This window comes from Furipterus horrens, unplaced genomic scaffold (assembly GCF_987537825.1).
Source record: "Furipterus horrens unplaced genomic scaffold, mFurHor1.1.pri manual_scaffold_4, whole genome shotgun sequence".
Classification (NCBI taxonomy): domain Eukaryota; kingdom Metazoa; phylum Chordata; class Mammalia; order Chiroptera; family Furipteridae; genus Furipterus; species Furipterus horrens.
The window spans coordinates 199,616,294-199,634,085 of NW_028327174.1; the positions used below are offsets into that span (position 1 = coordinate 199,616,294).

At 51.7% G+C, this 17,792-nt stretch overlaps 1 protein-coding gene across 1 annotated transcript in view; it reads left to right on the forward strand.

The window, feature by feature from the left end:
• Positions 1-17,267, forward strand: part of NUP188 (nucleoporin 188) — a 40,193-nt gene extending 22,926 nt beyond the window's left edge. Inside the window, exons 20-44 of the mRNA XM_090275280.1 lie at positions 636-750; positions 2,918-3,038; positions 3,165-3,231; positions 3,919-4,047; positions 4,355-4,494; positions 5,548-5,654; positions 6,670-6,876; positions 6,994-7,163; positions 7,825-7,894; positions 8,249-8,316; positions 8,955-9,150; positions 10,780-10,857; positions 11,173-11,258; positions 11,507-11,652; positions 11,956-12,137; positions 13,265-13,465; positions 13,621-13,713; positions 14,145-14,303; positions 14,606-14,743; positions 15,307-15,381; positions 15,465-15,701; positions 15,831-15,962; positions 16,237-16,310; positions 16,443-16,572; positions 16,679-17,267. Coding sequence (XP_090131406.1) covers positions 636-750; positions 2,918-3,038; positions 3,165-3,231; positions 3,919-4,047; positions 4,355-4,494; positions 5,548-5,654; positions 6,670-6,876; positions 6,994-7,163; positions 7,825-7,894; positions 8,249-8,316; positions 8,955-9,150; positions 10,780-10,857; positions 11,173-11,258; positions 11,507-11,652; positions 11,956-12,137; positions 13,265-13,465; positions 13,621-13,713; positions 14,145-14,303; positions 14,606-14,743; positions 15,307-15,381; positions 15,465-15,701; positions 15,831-15,962; positions 16,237-16,310; positions 16,443-16,572; positions 16,679-16,852 — 3,295 coding nt within the window. The 3' untranslated portion in view covers positions 16,853-17,267. The remainder of the gene's footprint in view (positions 1-635; positions 751-2,917; positions 3,039-3,164; positions 3,232-3,918; positions 4,048-4,354; positions 4,495-5,547; positions 5,655-6,669; positions 6,877-6,993; positions 7,164-7,824; positions 7,895-8,248; positions 8,317-8,954; positions 9,151-10,779; positions 10,858-11,172; positions 11,259-11,506; positions 11,653-11,955; positions 12,138-13,264; positions 13,466-13,620; positions 13,714-14,144; positions 14,304-14,605; positions 14,744-15,306; positions 15,382-15,464; positions 15,702-15,830; positions 15,963-16,236; positions 16,311-16,442; positions 16,573-16,678) is intronic.
• The last annotated feature ends 525 nt before the right edge of the window (positions 17,268-17,792 follow it).

Sequence of the window (17,792 nt, forward strand, 5' to 3'; positions counted from 1 at the left end):
TCTCCTGCATGGTGTATAATATTGATTGTTCTCAATGAATGTCTCAATTTGATCACTGTCAACTTCAACTGGGCTACCCAACTGTGGAGCATTGTCCATTGAGAAATCTCCAGCACAAAGCTTCACAAGCCACTTTTGACACATTGGATCAGGCACAGCACCTTCTCCATACACTACACAGATCTTCTTTTGTGTTTCAGTTACATTTTTACCTTTCTTGAAATAATAATGTATAATATGCTGAAAATACTACATATTTTCTTCCATTTTCAGTATTAAAATGGGTACACAAAAATTCAATTTGGTAAGTATTTATTAAATGCACACTGATGTGACAGCTGTCACAATACAATCTAACCAAATTGCTTTGAATGAAGTTAAAAACAACTAAGTGCTACTCCAGCCATCTTATGAAAAAAAAAAAATGAACTTTTTGGCCAACCCAATATCAATAAAATATGTTCTTAATGTTTACCCTCGGTATAAAATTGCCTAAATTTGATTAATTTCTTTGCAAATCATTCCTATTTTATGCCCTAGCCATCTAACAATAATAAGAATGTTCTGTGACTAGTTTCTTGCAACCTGGAAATCACCCCATCATTTTTTCCCTCTGCCTCTCTGTCTTTCCCCAGTGCGGAGGGAATGAATGCTGGAGGGTACGGAACCCTCTTGATGAATTGTGAACAGCCCCAGGGCGAGTACGGGGTCACTGTTGCCTTTCTGCGGTTAATCACCACTCTTGTCAAGGTAAAATCTGGTCAGATAGAATCATCTGGAATAGTTTCCCTGACCCCTGCTACTCTTGTCATCTTGTCTGTGGGCAGAACGGTTGTCTGACTGTTAAGCAGTTTTTGACCAAAAATGGCATGACCCCCATGTCCCACCCTCCGTATTCACTCGATCTTGCCCCAAGCAACTGTTTTTGTTTTCCTGGATGAAAAAAAGCCCTCAAAGGGAAATGTTTTGCTGATGTGGAAGAGGTGAGACCAAAAAATGGCAGACCCACTAAAAGGCATCAGAATCTTAAGTTCAAAAACTTTTGAGCAGTGGAAAAAAATGTCTTGATAGGTGTAATACATCAGATGGAGAGTACTTTGACGGTGACTTAAGTTTAAATATGCAAGAATTAATACACAGTTTTTGATAAATAAATTTTGGGTTTTTTTGGGTCCCCCCTCATAGTTTGTGTACTGAGTACTTATTGTATGCCAGATACTATTATACTATTGTAGGTGCTTTTCCTATGTTAATTTATTTAGTACTGAGAGACAGTATGTAATACGGCAGTCCCTCAATATATCGCGGTTCACTTATCGCAGCCTTGCTGTATCGCGGGATTTTAAAAATATTATATTTAATTATCGCGGATTTTTCGCTTTATCGTGGGACTTTGCGGTACTGTATACGTACGTATGTTGTTAAAGTTACGTAGGTTTAAGAGCGTAGAATAAATGTAAGGTTCCTACTTCTTGGGGGTTCTGGAATGTAATACCCGTGATAAGTGAAGGAATACTGTGCACTGTCAAGCTATTTTGACCGTAGCCCAAGGCAATACACACATTTTGTATCACATTCTAGTATACTCATGTGTACTCATATACTCCTAAAGCAAAGTTTCACAATATGACACTACTTTAATTTCACAAGTTTCACTTCGACATTTTCTAAAAAGCTGATCTCACAATCCACTAATGCAGCAATTTTCAACTGGTGTGCCACAAGAATTTTTAAAACATGCAATACCTGTTTTGTCAGGGGCATTGACCTCTTTTCTCTTAGATTGTCATATTAAAAAAACAAAAACAAAAAAAACAGCAGCCAATACAGCAATGGCCGTCCAGTGTAACTGAATCAAAATTATACCTATTTTTTTTTTTTTTGTTGGCAAAAAATATATTATTTTGGTGTGTTGCAAAATTTTAGTTATGGGTGCCATGAGATGAAAATGGTTGAATATTCCTGCAACAACGGATGACAACTCAGTTTGAAAAATATTGACATAGCATGTAGTTTGGAGTCAGAGGAAGTTAGGTTTACATTTCAGGTTGACTACTTACTAGCTGCATGACCTTGGGCAAGTACAGAATTTCTCAACCTCTAAAATAGGAATGATCGGTGGTCTCCAGCTCATGGAGTTGTATGAAAAGCACTTGGTACACTTCTTGCCTACAGGAATCTATCCGTCAATCAGTGCTTCATAAGAGAGCGGCGGTCCTTTATAGAGATAAGGATGTGAAAATAGATGTTTATATATGAAGAAGAATCCCATTTTTATTTATTGATTTTAGAGAGAGGGAGAGGAAGGAAGGGAGAGAGAGAGAGACATTGATTTGTTCCGCCCATTCATTCATTCATTGGTTGATTCATGTATGTGTCTTGACCAGGGATTGAACCTGCAACCTTGGCATATTGGGATGAACTCTAACCAACTGAGCTACCCAGGCAGGGCTAGGAATCCCCATTTTTAAAATAAGGAAGCTGATGTTAACAAGTAACATTAGGACAGAGAATTTTGAGGATCAGATCTCCTTTCTGGTGTTGCAGTGCTGGGGCGGGTGGATGTCAGGGGCGTGGCTGGTGACAATGATGCTGAAACGGGCATTCCCCATTATCGACAGTCCTGTAACCTTTATGTGTAAAGGACCCCCTTTCTGACCAGATTACCCTTTATCTGTCTCCTTCATGTAGATGCCTTTTGTGACGGTGTCACATTGTCTTTTTAGTCCTTTACTCTAGAGAATCTTATAACTTTGACTCATTGAACTAGAACGTTCTGATGTTTCTTTTCTGTTTCTTGTTCACTGAAGACTCAGGTTTACCCAGATTTTCTTAGCACCTGTGGTTTTGAAGTTAAATCTCTAATAACTGACTTTTCATTAAATGGCATAAGCCCTTACACTATGTTTTCTTGTAGGGACAGCTTGGTAATACCCAGAGCCCGGGGTTAGTGCCCTGCGTCATGTTCGTGCTGAAGGAGATGCTTCCCACCTACCACAAGTGGCGCTACAACTCCTACGGAGTGAGAGAGCAAATCGGTAAGGGGGGGTGTGGGCAGGGGAGGTCTGAGGGGTTTCTGGGTCCCTGGGGACCTTTCTTTCCCTTCGGGGGATAAGTGTCATCACACAAGGCCACATCAGTCCTGTGTCTTTTCCGGAGTCCAGGTTGCCTGATCCTGGAGCTGATTCACGCGATACTGAACCTGTGCCATGAGACAGACCCGCAGAGCAGGTACGAGGGGAGGTTGCTAGAGCTTGGTGCTCTTAGACGCGGTCGCTCACCAAGGGAAGCCTGGGCTTCGGCTCTGCAGAGCCGTCTCATCCTTCCACAGGTTGAGCCCAGAGCCATCTCTTCAGGCTCTGATTTGCTTTCCACTGGACTCTTTACCCTTGCTCCCTGTGAGGCGACAAGAGCAAATGAAGAGGGAACGAGGTCCTTCCCAATGATTGTTGTATACACGCACACATCACTTTTATGATCTTTCCAAAAGTTACACACATTTATTGGAATATGCTCAGTTAGTGCAAAATGCCCTTTGTAAACCTGTTTTCCAGAGGTGACTGTTACCAAGTTAGTGTATATTCTTTTTCTGCTTATGCTAACTGCTCTATTAACTTTATTTCTATGCCACTACATGTAGATCTAGAGTGTTTTAATGATTCCATATATTCCATTGTGTGAATTGATCATTACTCATTTCAGTGAACATACCCATGAATTAATTGATGGGTATTTAGATTGTTTCTCAGGTGATCTTTAAGATGAAATCCCTTTAGAGACAGTGACCAGAGTGCCTTCCTGTGGCCAAGAGCTGACCTGTATCACTGATACCTGGCTGGTTAGAGCTGAACAATTGCTCTTCCTTCCAGTGATAAGCTTGGCGGTCCCCTGTTAACTCAGAATGTGTCTGTCTTTCAGCCACACTCCCAGCCTGCAGTCTCTCTGCATCTGTAGCCTGGCTTATACAGAAGCAGGACAGACAGTTATCAATATCATGGGCATCGGCGTGGACACCATCGACATGGTGATGGCTGCTCAGCCCCGCAGGTAGGGCTTCCTCCCACTTCCCCCCATTTATCTTTATTATGCTGCATGTTCTAAGAACTCCAGTTTAAGTTAGCATGTAGTAGCTCTTTAAGGACACAGCCTTATATAACCTCGTGGTGTTGTGTAGTACATAGGGAAGGGAGTGGATTGCTCCTTCTCTGCCCTAGTTGGGACTGGGGCCTCTTAACAGAAGCTGTTGAACTCTGGGATTACGGTGGTACGGTTGGAATCTAATTCATGAGCGCACATATGTTGTGAATGAGGTCATGTTTTCTGAATTAGCTTTGGTTTCCGTTTGATACCCTAGTGATGGGGCAGAGGGCCAGGGGCAAGGCCCGCTGCTGATCAAGACAGTGAAACTGGCGTTCTCCATCACCAACAACGTGATCCGGCTGAAGCCTCCTTCCGATGTGGTCTCTCCCCTGGAACAGGCTCTCACACAGCATGGTATGTCTTTCTCTGCCTGTCAACAGCTACCCATGAGTGTATACCTTGGGTTGCGTTTTTAGAGGTCAACAGTATTTTCTGATTAGCTCCTTGAAATTTGGGAATGATCACCAACTCCCCTCCCAGACTTAGAGACGAGAGGACTGTATCGTATTTCATTTCTGCCTCCTGCTGATGACCGAGTAATTAGAATGCATGTTCGAGTCAGACTGCCTTGGTTCAGACTGTGGCTCCAACCAGCTGTGTGACCTTGGGCACATTATTACACATCTCTGCCTCAGGTTTCTCATCCATAAAATGGGGATAATAGTAGTATCTACCTTATAAGATAATAATGGAGGTTAAACTACAATCTGTGAAAACAGAGAGAAATTCCTATTTAAGTTTTGACTTAATACTCTTTGACCTTAAACTGCTCATTTAATCTCTTTGGTACCCAGTTTCCTCATTTTCAGGTAGGTATTTGGATAATATCTCAGACCTATTCTATCTGTATCATTTTGGGATTAATATTTTTGCATTTCAGTGTAGTGCTTCAGTGCGATGTTTTTTTCTAACCTATTTGATAAAAGATGACTCATTTTCTTAAAACTGTATTTCTTTGTGCTATTAATGAATTGCATTGAGCTGTTTCTCCTCGAATCTTGCCTATCCCCTGGCTATTAAGAAAAGAGAATGATAGGGCCACTTGGATACGTTTGCTCTGGCCCTTCAAGTACTTGAAAGTAGATTTCCTCACAAATATGAGCCTTATTTTTAAAAGGTTTTATTTACTTATTTTTAGAGTGAGGGGAAGGGAGAAAGGGAAAGAAACGTCGATGTGAGAGAGGAACTTGATCGGTTGCCTCATTCGCGCCCCAACTGGGGACCAAACCTGTGACTTAGGCATGAGCCCTGATTGGGAATTGAACTGGCAACGTTTCGCTTTGCGGGACCACACCCAGCCACCTGAGCCAGACCAGTCGGGGCATGTATGCGCCTTTTTGAACAGCACCTTCTCTTAAGCACTAGGACCAGGCACTCTTCGTGTCTAAACTATTTCTTGTTCTTCAGGTGCCCATGGGAACAACCTTATTGCTGTTCTTGCCAAATATATCTACCACAGACATGACGCTGCTTTGCCGCGTCTAGCCATCCAGTTGCTGAAACGTCTGGCCACGGTAGGGTCCCACCTAATCAACCAAAGCCCAGGAAGCTGTGTGCTTCTGACCAATCTTGCCTTCTTCCAAGAGAAGCAGCTAGCTTGGACTTCTCTGACTTTTAAAGTGTCACAGCCACAGCCACAGACACACACACACACAATTTGTGTTCTATGGGGGTATCTTTTTTCTAATTACAACAGTCTTACATACTCATTTAAAAATATTTATTTAAATGGTACAGATAAATGCAACAGAAGGTTTAGGTACCTTTGATCCCTCGTTCCAGATGCCCTCTCGAGAAGTCGATGCACACTGACCCAGATTTGTCTCTCTGTGCGTGTATAGCAGTGGGTGTGTAGGGGTGTGCTCTTGCACTTTTCAGAAGTAGAATGCCACCCCACATACTTTTTTGTGACTGGTTTTCTTCCCTTAACACCATGTCTTGCAGTCTTTCCATGTGAGTATGTTTGGAGGTGCTTCATTCCCCTGGATGCTTGCCTGGCATGCCATAGAATGGATACACCCTAATTTGTTTGGGCTAATTTCTGTCTTTCATTGTTATAAACAGTGCTGCAGTAATCATTATTATCCGTAGAACTCTGTGAAGTTTTGTTTACAGTTCCTAAAAACTAGATGTCCGTGAATATTTAAATTTTTATTAGACATTATCCTCCAAAAAGGAGTGTAACAGTTTATACTCCTAACACCAAGTCTTGTATCCTTGCCACATGGCTTCATCAGTTTCTTAATCTTTGCTAATCTAGTAGGCAAATCAGTATTACCTCATTTTTTACTTTGTATTTATTTAACCCTGGGAGAGGTTGTGTATTTTTTCATGTTGATTACTGTTTCTCCTGAGAATTGTTGAGCATCTTGTGCTGTAGTTCGGGGTGAAGTCCCTTTTGACCCAGAACTATATGTGTGGATGTTTCCCTTTCTGGCCATTTTCTGACAGTTTTCCAGCGCCCATCTGCACGAGGCTGTTAGTTTTTTTAGAAGTGGAGCTTGAGCCTCTGTGTCCCGGTCTCACCAGGTGGCCCCGATGTCAGTGTATGCCTGCTTGGGCAATGACGCAGCTGCCATTCGCGATGCCTTCCTGACCCGATTGCAGAGCAGGATTGAGGATATGCGCATCAAAGTCATGATCCTGGAGTTTCTCACCGTTGCAGTAGAGACTCAGCCGGGCCTCATCGAGCTGTTCCTGAATCTGGAGGCGAAGGATGGCAGTGACGGCTCCAAGGTGAGCCTGCACCCGGGACGGGGCGGGGAGACGGCTCCCTGGGCGCTGGGCGCCGGCTCTGCGGGTGCCGTCACTGGTAGCGGCCGTGCCCTGAGCTCTCGCCTGCCCCTCCTGCAGGAATTCAGCCTTGGCATGTGGAGCTGCCTCAACGTGGTGCTCAACCTGATCGACTCCCAGCAGCAGGGTCGCTACTGGTGCCCGCCCCTGCTGCACCGGGCGGCCATTGCCTTTCTGCACGCCCTGTGGCAGGACCGGCGGGACAGTGCCATGCTGGTCCTCAGGACCAAGTAGGTCTGACTTGGCCCGAGCTCGTATTCTTGTCTGTGAGATGGAGTAACAGTAGCTCCCATCTTTGTGGGCTGTTGGGATGGTTGGCTGTGCACAGCAAGTGCTCAATGCCTGGGCCGCTGAGGGGGTGTGTCACTCTTAGCTCTTCTCTTTAATGCTGTCACCAGCCGGCGTCACCTTAGCCTTCCCGCCTTTTGTGTTTCTGCCTTGTGCCAACCCCCAAAACCCATTGTTCTTGAGAACAGTGGACCCGGGTGAGTGTGGCTTGCTCTGGCCATTGAACTGAATTGTCTTGGACTTTCTTTTGTTGGACCCTGGTTGCACAAAGGGGAGGAACTTCAAAACAGCTGAACGTGGGAGTCTGTGTCCCTGTTTCCCTCCTTGCTTTCTGCCTCGTAGGGCTGTCGCATACGGACAGGGGAGTGAGCCCTAAGAGTTTTTGTTGGTCAGCGCTATAATACACAGTTGCGTTTCTTAAGAGGAAACATAAGAAAAAGACTATCTGTGGCACCCTTTACATTTCTGTAGGAGCAAATGACCTTGGAGACACAGGTTAGGGTTGGGGCTGGTAAAGTAGGAGGCAGCCACCTGGGGGTGGGGAGAAAGGAGAAAGGACTGCATGAGAGGAAGTGTGATTTACAACACGTATTTCCTTTTCAGACCCAGGTTTTGGGAAAACTTAACCAGTCCACTGTTTGGAACGCTTTCTCCTCCCTCAGAAACGTCTGAGGTAAGCTGTGGTGGAGGGTAGGCAGTGGCTGAAAGTCCCTGGGGGGCAAGGCTGGGCTCCGAGACTGAGCTGGAGGGACAGACACTTCCCCTTGGTTCTCGTCACTCAAGACTTTCTCAGAGAAGCGCTGGCTTCTCTCCCTCCGATGCCTTGCGTTGGGAAGGAAGGTGGCGTGCCCTGCCCTGTGGTGATGGCTCTGGTCATCTGCACTCGCGTGGAGACATGCGGACCTGACGCGTGTGCTCCTGCGCATCAGATGCCCACTCATGTTCGATAGGGCGTACGCTCCTGTGGGGGCCACCTGGGAAGGGGTTCTCCTCATGATTGGTGTCTGCTCTGCTCTTCCCTCCACAGCCCAGCGTCCTGGAGACCTGCGCCCTAATCATGAAGATCATATGCTTGGAGATATACTATGTAGTTCAGTGAGTCTTTTCCCCTTTTGAGATTTTAAAGATTTTATTTATTTTTAGAGAGGGGGAGGGAGGGAGGAGAGGGAAAGAAACATCAATGTGCGAGAAAGATATCGATCGGTCGCCTCTCACGTGCCCGCATCTGGGGACCCTGCCTACAGCCCAGGCATGTGCTCTGACCAGGAATTGAACTGACGACCTTTCGGTTCGCACCCAACCCACTGAGCCACACTAGTCAGGGCGAGATTTTGATGAAAGGTTTGAGAGGGGGACCATGGTGGCCTGCCACTGGGTGCATGGCTCTCCAACCGGGTCAGAGGAGGGAGCTGGTTCGGAGCCATTTATGGAGGGCTGCTGAGCCATGTCCCTAGCCAGACCATTGATGGCTGTTGTGATTGTCAGGAAGAGTTATTGTGAAGCAGACTGTATGTGCTTAGGGTTTTATGGAGGAGAAATCCTGGAAAAGGCCTCAGCCTAACCCGTTACACTGAGCGGGGAGTATGAGCCCCACACATCGGAGAGACCTGGAGCTGTCTGCCTTTAGCCCGTGTGAGGTCGCTTTCTCTGCCTCAGCCAGGATCTGGGCCCATCACATGCCCCTCTGCTTTCAAATCCTAATGTTAGGTTTTGTGTTTTCCTTGACACTCCAGGGGCTCACTAGACCAGTCATTAAAAGATACACTCAAGAAATTTTCCAGTGAGAAACGCTTTGCCTACTGGTCAGGGTACACCAGGTCCTTGGCAGTTCACACGGCCGACACAGAGGGCAGCAGCTGCGCCTCCCTGGTGGAGCATCAGATGCTGGTCTCCGCCTGGAGGATGCTTCTCATCATCGCCACCAGTCACGTAAGGACCTCCTGGGGCGAGTTTTCACTCTGGTTTCCTAGCGACAGTGTGCTGGGGTGTGCCTAGCACTTACAGCCTGTGGGATGAAGAATGAGTCAGGGTGTTTCTCTGAGAGCTAAAATGTAACAGGTTCTCTGTCAAAAGATGGGGGCCACTGTATGGGGTAATTGATGGTACTGGGGCCAGCAAGAGACCCTGAAGAAAAGTGCAGAGAAGTAATTTGAAACCCCTTCAAACATTCGTAAGAGCCTCCTGTAGCTACTTCTGCGGCCCTGGATCGGCCGTGGGGGCTCCCTTCGTCTGCCTCTCAGCGCGTGCGTTACTGGTGTCTGGTGCTGTGGGCCCTGGGCCCAGAGGCAAATATTTGTCCACTAGTCCGGCAGCTGTAACAACTGCCGCAGGACCCTCTAGAGAGCTGTTTGTTTTCGCTGGTTCTAGAAACTGCATCTCCTGGTCTTAGAAAAAGAAGAGGCCATTCTCTGTGGACTATGTGTCTACTGAGGGTTGGTTTTTAGAGAGAGTTAACCTTTGAGAAGAGTTTGCATTTTTTTCTTGGTATTTTTTAGTGACTTGATGTCATCGTGCTGTGTAGTAAGGACTTGGTGTAGAACTGTTCTTCCTGGGAACGCAGGTCAATTCCTTAACTTCATTAATTACTGCATCTTGATGGGCGCCACTTGTTCCAGGCACACTCTTACATCGGCTCTTGTTTCCCTAGCGCCAGATTGCCCACGGCCTTGGGGCTCGGCTGTGGCACAGTGGTTGAAGAGCCTCGAGACAGGCTCAGCCTTCTTGAGGGAATAATTGATTTTCCTCTGGGAATAACCTGTGTGTCAGCTGCCTTTGGGCCCTAGCTAGGCAGTAGTTCTTGAATTGTTATTGAAAAGTCCTCTTTCCCCTGCTCGGAAACCTGTGCGGTTAAGGCCAGGATACCGAATGCATGTTAATGGAATGCTTGTCATGTGCCGGGCACCAGGGCTACAGCAGTGAACGAGGAAGATAAGATCTTTGCAAACTCATGCAGAGCGGTTTTAGAGGGAGGCAAATTGTCAACACACTCAAACAGAAGTACAGTTTCAGATTGTGATAATTCACTGTGAAGGGAGTAATTAGGATGCTAAAGTGGGATAGGAGTCGGTAGGGACGTGTTCTTTGAGGAGAAGATGTCCAGATTAGGACCTGAATGTGCAAAGGAGTCTTCCAGGTGGAGCGCCTGTAAGAGACGAGTCTAGGCGGTGGAATCACGAGTGCAAGGGTCCGGAAGTGGAAAAGAGCTTGGTGTGTTCAGCTAGGTGGAAGGCGGCCAGCGGGGCTGGGATGGAGTGAACCCAGTGAGTCTGGCACCGAAATCAGATGGAGCAGGTCCTCGGGGCCTCCCTACCCCTAGCCTTGTGGAGGCGTTTGTAGTTCTGTGCACTGGGAAGCCTTTAAAGGAGTGAGAAAGGAAGGACATCATCAGGAAGAGGAGGCGAGCCTGGGCTCGATTCTGGCCACATCTGAGCAGGGCCTTCGAGCCCCGCTTTACTCTGAGCGGCAATGACTAATTGTCTCAGAGGGGACCTCACAATTTTTGGTTTCTAAAATTTGGGAGATTTTCTCACTGCCATTTTTTCTTTTGTCCCTTTGCAGGCAGAGACAATGCACCTGACCGACTCTGCTGTGCGTCGCCAGCTCTTCCTTGATGTGCTTGATGGGACGAAAGCGTTAGTAAGTGTGTCTGGGAGATGTTACATTCCTCCCCGGGAGAAGGCCTCCGAGGTCAAATAGCAGCTCACGCGTCTGTAGTCGCGCAAGTGGTCAGGTCAGAGGGCTCAGCCGGCCTGGGGGCCTGAGGCCGCAGCGGGGAGGCAGAGGTCTACTGCTGCCGGGCCAGCCCGGGCCCCTCCCCGCGTCCCAGCGCTGTTAGCTCCCGACCAGGAAACGCAGGCGAGGCCCGAAGGTGCCTGGGGGTGGAGCTGGAATCCTCCGCTGGACCAGCCCACAGGGAGCCTGACTTCTTACTGGTCTGCTGCCCTCCCTCAGCTCCTGGTCCCGGCCTCGGTGAACTGCCTCCGCCTTGGCTCCATGATGTGCACTCTGCTGCTTATCCTCCTGCGGCAGTGGAAGGGGTGAGCGCTGGCAGGGCGGCGGGGGGCGGCCTGCGCCCAGGGCTGCCTCGGTGGGGCCTGCTCGGCCCCTTTCCTGACTCTTTGCCTTCCTGAACGGGAGAAAATGGGTGGGAAACGGGCTAGCTTTCCATCACCCGCAGGACTGAAAGGGCCGACGGCCCGGTGGGCATCCTCAGTTGAAACAAGGGCAGCTGTGGCCTTTCTGTGAGCTGTGTTCTCCCCTCCCTCTCGACCCCATTTATTTCTAGAGAGTTGGGTCCTGTGGATGAGATCCTTGTACCCTTGACAGAGATCCTGGAGGGAGTGCTGCAGGCAGACCAGCAGCTCATGGAGAAGACCAAGGCCAAAGTGTTCTCAGCGTTCATCGCTGTGCTGCAGATGAAGGAGCTGAGGGGTGAGGGGCACGGGGGCGGGGGCAGTGGTCTGCTGTCCCTGCCGGCGGCCAGGCCAGGCCAGGCTTCCTCTGGCACAGAGCCCGACGTGCCCGCAGTGGGGGTCGAGTGTTCCGTCTTGGAACTCCGATCTTTAGGAAGACCTTTTCTTCCCCACTTGTTTCCGCTCCCCTCTCGGGTGACCGACACTCTCCCTCTTGGCACCTTGCTGTGTTCCCAGGTGCCTGCCTGGGAAGGGAACCGTGCTGTGCGGTGACAGGTGTCATGGTGAGGCTGACCCTGTCTCCTCCCTGTCTGCCCTGCAGTGAGGGACATCCCCCAGTACTCTCAGCTGGTGCTTAACGTCTGTGAGACCCTCCAGGAGGAGGTGATTGCTCTCTCCGACCAGACGCGCCACAGCCTGGCATCTGGCAGCGCCGCGGGGGACAAGGACAGCATGGACACCGAGGACGGCGCGCGGCCCCGGCACAGGGACCAGCGCGACGGGGTGAGGGCGTGCCCGTGGGCTGTCCTTTCCGCGCGCTCCCAGCCGGCCTGAACTGCCTGCCTGCTCTGTGCCAGGCCCTACGGGGGGTTAGGGAACCAGACAGGCGGTCACTGCACTCAGGGAGCCACAGCCTGGCGGACAGCGGTCACGCGTTGCGGGCTGTGCGAGGAGGAGTGGGGGTTCCACTATGGCGAGTCCTGCAGGAGAGCAGGACAGGAGGGATGCACAGGGTGGGGTCCTCCGGGATCTGGAGGCTGCAGCAGTGACCTAAAGCAGGCTGCTGGGGGCGGAGATGGAGTGAGGCCTGGGGAGGTGGGGGCTGGATGGCCGAAAGCTTCGTCAGGCTTTTCGGTCTGGGCCTAAGTGAAATGGGAAGCAATTTAAGCAAGGGTGAGAGGTGGTCAGATTTGTGGTCTAGAAAGATGGCTCTGGATGTGGTAGCAAACAGTGGTTTTCACATTCTGGGTCATGACCTATCATGGCTCCTGACTGAGTTCATTTGTCAAAAATGAACATTTTTCTAAAAATTACAAAGAATAAAATGTAAAGGAAAATATTAGTGTGCTTTATGGGGTGTAAGAGCAAGTACTGTTCAATGAAAATATATAAATAAGTGTATATCAGGGCGCAAGTAAAGGTATTTATTACTGAGGGTCATGGTAAAAAATATTTGAAGAGCCACTGGTAAAAGAATTAATTAGAGTCCAGAGAAGATGAACAGAAACTGCTTAGGAGGTGACTGCAGCAGTTCAGAGAGGGGAGGTCACTTTGACTCCATATGGTAGCAGAGTTGGGTGGGGTGAACAGGTGTGGGACAGGAAGGAGCACCGACACAGCCTGATGACAGTTTGGGTGATTGGGCGTGGGGGGGGGGTCCTTGGTAGTCCTATCTGTGTAGGACTGGGTCACTAGTGTGGGTGGAGTTGCCAATCCCTGAGAGGTGGATGTGGGAGCAGAGCAGGACTGGGAGAGAATCCTAGTTGTGTTCCAGTTTAGCTCACTTAGAGATGTATGTGACGGGATCTCGGTCGGCCAGATGCAGGGCTGTCTGTCCTCTTCCTGCTCCCCTTCCCCTGCCCTGCACTGCTTCCTTCCCTTCTACCTATCCGTGCCCTGGGCCCCAGCAGGTGTGTGTCCTGGGCCTGCACCTGGCCAAGGAGCTGTGTGAGGTGGATGAGGACGGTGACTCGTGGCTGCAGGTGACCCGCAGGCTCCCCATCCTGCCAACCCTCTTCACCACCCTGGAGGTGAGCCTGCGCATGAAGCAGAACCTGCATTTCACCGAGGCGGCGTTTCACCTGCTCCTCACCCTGGCTCGCACCCAGCAGGTAGGAGGCAAGCGCGAGTGCTGGAGGGGGCCTCCTGGCTTGTGCCGGGCGGGTGATCCTCCGACAAGCTCTGGTCTAGCCTGAGAGCTCCCCTTGCACCTGGGTGGGCGGCGGCAGGGACAGGTTGCATCTCTTCCCATGTCTTTCCCTCCAAGGGAGCGACAGCAGTGGCTGGAGCCGGCATCACCCAGAGCATTTGTTTGCCTCTCCTGAGTGTGTACCAGCTCACCACCAATGGGACCATGCAGGTGAGCGCCAGTGGCATGCCAGGTGGCCCGGACTGCCCAGACTGCGCTTCCAGTGGAAAAGTGCGCCCGCAGCCCCCTGCACTTGCCCGGGAAGCCGCCCTCTGTAGTGGCTTGTTTACTGCGCTGAAGGGGTGGGATCCGCCCGCCCAACACTGACCTCCAGCAAGAGACGCTTACACAGCTAGTTAGCGGCAGACCCGAGTCTAGAACCCAGGATTCTTATATCTCTGCCTAGCGTCCTTCTTTGTCACTGCTGGCCTTGGACGCTCTCTGGTCCTGCTAGTTGTCAGGTAGTGACCTTGCGCGTTTTAGATTTTCTCCTCTAAGCAGCCAAGCCGCCCCAGCTGTCGTTTCGTACGGAGGCCCAGCTGTACCTGTCAGCCAGGTTCCTTGGCGCCGTGTCCTGATCTTGTCTGTCATCTGTACCTTAGACACCTAGCACCTCCCGGAAGTCGCTGGACGCCCCCTCTTGGCCGGGGGTCTACCGCCTGTCTGTGTCGCTGATGGAGCGGCTCCTCCGGACTCTGCGCTATAACTTCCTGGCCGAGGCCCTGGACTTCGTGGGTGTCCACCAGGAGCGGGCCTTACAGGTGAGGGGCTGCGGGGCGCGGCTCGGGGTTACAGGGGGCCGGGCCACTCAGAGCCGGGGGCTTGGTCGTCGAGGGGTGTCAGCGCCCCCATTTCTGAGGTGCACTGAGGACTGCCGCTCTGCCGAGTGAGGCGAACAGTCTGGGAGCGGCTCAGACGGAGCCTCTTGGTCGGAATACCAAACCGCCCGTTGCGCTGCGGGGTCCGCGTTTGTGGGCCCAGGGCCTGTCCGCCCCACGGGAAGGCAGGGACAGGTGTGCCGGGTCCCTGTGTCACCCCGTCCTTCCCTCCGCTCCCCTCGCAGTGCCTCCATGCGGTGAGGACGGTGCAGAGTCTGGCGTGCCTGGAGGAGGCAGACCACACTGTGGGCTTCCTTCTGCAGCTCTCCAGCTTCATGAAGGAGTGGCACTTCCATCTGCCTCAGCTCCTGCGGGATGTTCAGGTGGGGCTCAGACGCGGGTTCTCGGAGGGGTCTGGGGAATGCAGGGGGACAGGGTGCGGTGGACACTCTCTGGGGCACCCCCAGTGAATTTTGCTTAGGGGGCACAAGTTTCGGTTCCCCGCTGCCTCCTCTGGAGCCAGATGTTTCCCTCCCCAGCACAGGGCAGCCTCGCAGGTTAAAAGCCTGGGCTTTATCAGTCAGACCTTGGTTCATGCCCTTTAAGAACAGGTCTGAAGCTGAGACCGAACCAGAGAGCTGGGCAGGGAAAGACAGGCATCTGTCTTTGCTGGTGATGACCTTGGCCAAGTCACTGCACCACTCTAAGCCTTTTTCTTCTTCTGTAAAATGGGAAAATAAGCCCCATCTTCTTTATGGACTGAGCACTGATACTGTACAGGCCTTTAGGTAGGTGCCTGGGGAGCTGTCCAGGCATCGGTTGAGCCAGAGTGTGCAGATGCTCAGTGAGTCCGGAGCGCAGTGGTGTCCATAGGGACCTGTGTGCTCGGTCATCAGTTGGCTGGGGCTACCACCACAAGCTCTTCACCCTCCTGTGTTTGCTGCAGGTCAACCTGGGCTACCTGTGCCAGGCATGCACCTCCCTCCTGCACAGCCGGAAGATGCTGCAGCACTACCTGCAGGTACCCGGGCCCCTTCCCCTCACAGCTGCCTGGGCTGCCTCACCCCGGCTTCTGTGCTCCACCTGCGCTTCTCTCTCCTCCAGAACAAAAATGGGGATGGCGTCCCCTCTGCTGTTGCCCCTCGAGTTCAGCGGCCACCTGCAGCTGCCCCTACTGCCCCTTCCTCTTCCTCCGCCTCCAAGCAGCCCACTGCTGACACACAGGCTTCAGAGCAGCGAGCCTTGCAGGTGGTCCAGTATGGCCTCCTCAAGATCCTCAGCAGGACGTTGGCGGCCCTGCGCCACTTCACCCCGGACGTCTGCCAGATCCTGCTGGATCAGGTAACAGGCGCCTGGGCCGCGCCCCCAGCCGTCCTCAGTGACCTGAAGACTTGGTTGTGCCCTGCTGTCCTCGTGAGAGCTGCCTGGGGTCCTGGCTGAGCCCTCGAATGCCCCGATCTTGCCTTGCAGTCCCTGGACCTTGCCGAGTACAACTTCCTGTTTGCCCTGAGCTTCACCACTCCCACTTTTGACTCTGAAGTGGCCCCCTCCTTCGGGACGCTTCTGGCCACAGTGAATGTGGCCCTAAACATGCTTGGAGAGGTGAGTTGGGTGCTGTCTGACCCCTTTACCCAAGTCTTCCCCCCACTTGACCACTCCCTAACCATGACCTTGGCACGTTTACCCAGCCTCTGAGCTTGTTTCTCACGATAAAAGGAGTGTGACAGAGCCCACCTCTACCGAGGACCACGGTGAGGGTTAAGTGAGGTAACTGATAAAACTGCTTAGTGCAGGACCTGCCAAGTAGGAAGGCCTCTGTGAGTCGGAGCTGTCACTGCTACCTGGTTTGTTTTTCACCCCATTTCTCTTCCTGCAGCTGGATAAGAAAAAGGAACCCCTCCCACAGGCCGTGGGGCTCAGCACACAGGCAGAAGGGACCAGAACACTGAAGTAAGAGAGCCCGCCTGGAGCTCGATGTGGGGCCGGGGCGGTCATGGGCTGGCTCTTCTCTTAGCTCAGCGGCCCGCCTGGCGCCTTGTCAGCTGGGCCCTCTGCAGCAGTGCCAACCCTGCCCTGTCCCAGGTCCCTCCTGATGTTCACCATGGAGAACTGCTTCTACCTGCTCATCTCCCAGGCAATGCGTTACCTGAGGGACCCCGCTGTGCACCCCCGGGACAAACAGCGGATGAAGCAGGAGCTCAGCTCGGAGTTGGTATGAAGGGCTAGGGGGCCCTGACAGGAGGGGTGGGGGCCCATGGACATGGGCCAGGCCGAGGGGCGGGGCACAGGGCCTCACCGGGCTGCTTGTTCTCTCCTAGAGCACGCTGCTCTCCAGCCTCTCGCGCTACTTCCGCAGGGGAGCCCCCAGTTCGCCCGCCGGCATCCTCCTCTCGCCTCAGGGCAAGTCCACCTCTCTCTCCAAGGCCAGCCCCGAGAGTCAAGAGCCTCTGATCCAGCTAGTGCAGGCCTTTGTCCGGCACGTGCAGAGATAGGACCGTGGGGTGCTGCGCGCCTGCCGCTCCGCCGGTCTGCACAGCAGCCTGAAGGGCCCGCCTGGGACTTAGCAGCTCCTGCCACCCTCTCCCCAGAGTAGCCATGACTCCAACCACCCGTACACTGGCATTATTTTTGTGACAGATCAAGAGGTCAGCAGTGGGGCAGGAGCTGTGAGTCTGCTGTGCTCACCCTTTCACCTTCCAAGTGCCCCAGAGGAGTAGTCCTTCTCTTGAAGCATTCCCCAGAGCACTTGACCCCCGCCCAGGGGAGAGACAGGGAAGCCAATGTCACGTGTAGCCAGGAGGGGCTGTGTGCACGGGTTTGAAAGTCTTTTCCATGCTCTATTCTTGCAGTTGTTTTGGTAATACTGTGGTCTATTTATACGAATATTAAAATACTCTTTATAGATAACTGGCGTGTGCCTTCAAAGCCCAGGAATGACTAGTGAGCTCTCAGTGCATGGAACAGGCTTCCTTGACCAGGGTCCCAGTGGAGGGCGGGTTGGCTGACTCACTGGTATCACCATTAATGTTTGGGGGTGGGTCTCGTCCCTCCACCCAGGCGCTTATCACTGGGTGTAGCCTTTCTTGACGCTCTGCTCCTTCCTGGTCACAGCTGGGCCCTGCCCTCCTCCCCCTAGGCCTTCTCAGGGCCTCATTGCGGGCTGGGCCTGGCTAAAAGGCCTCATCCAAAACCTGGCTTGCAGCCCAAACCCATCACTTAGTTCTAGACTAAGACTTCCCTGCATTAGGCTCCCTGCATGGCTACTTGCCAGCTTCAGAACCTTGAGGTGACTTTCTCGTGTTTCCTCTGTGAGGACAAGAGCATACGTGTGAACATGCTTGGCTCAACAGGCCCACAGGAGACACTGGCAGCTGCCCATCAGTGAGCCTAACCATGAACTTAGTCCACTCCACTTGGCCCGCATTCAGGGCA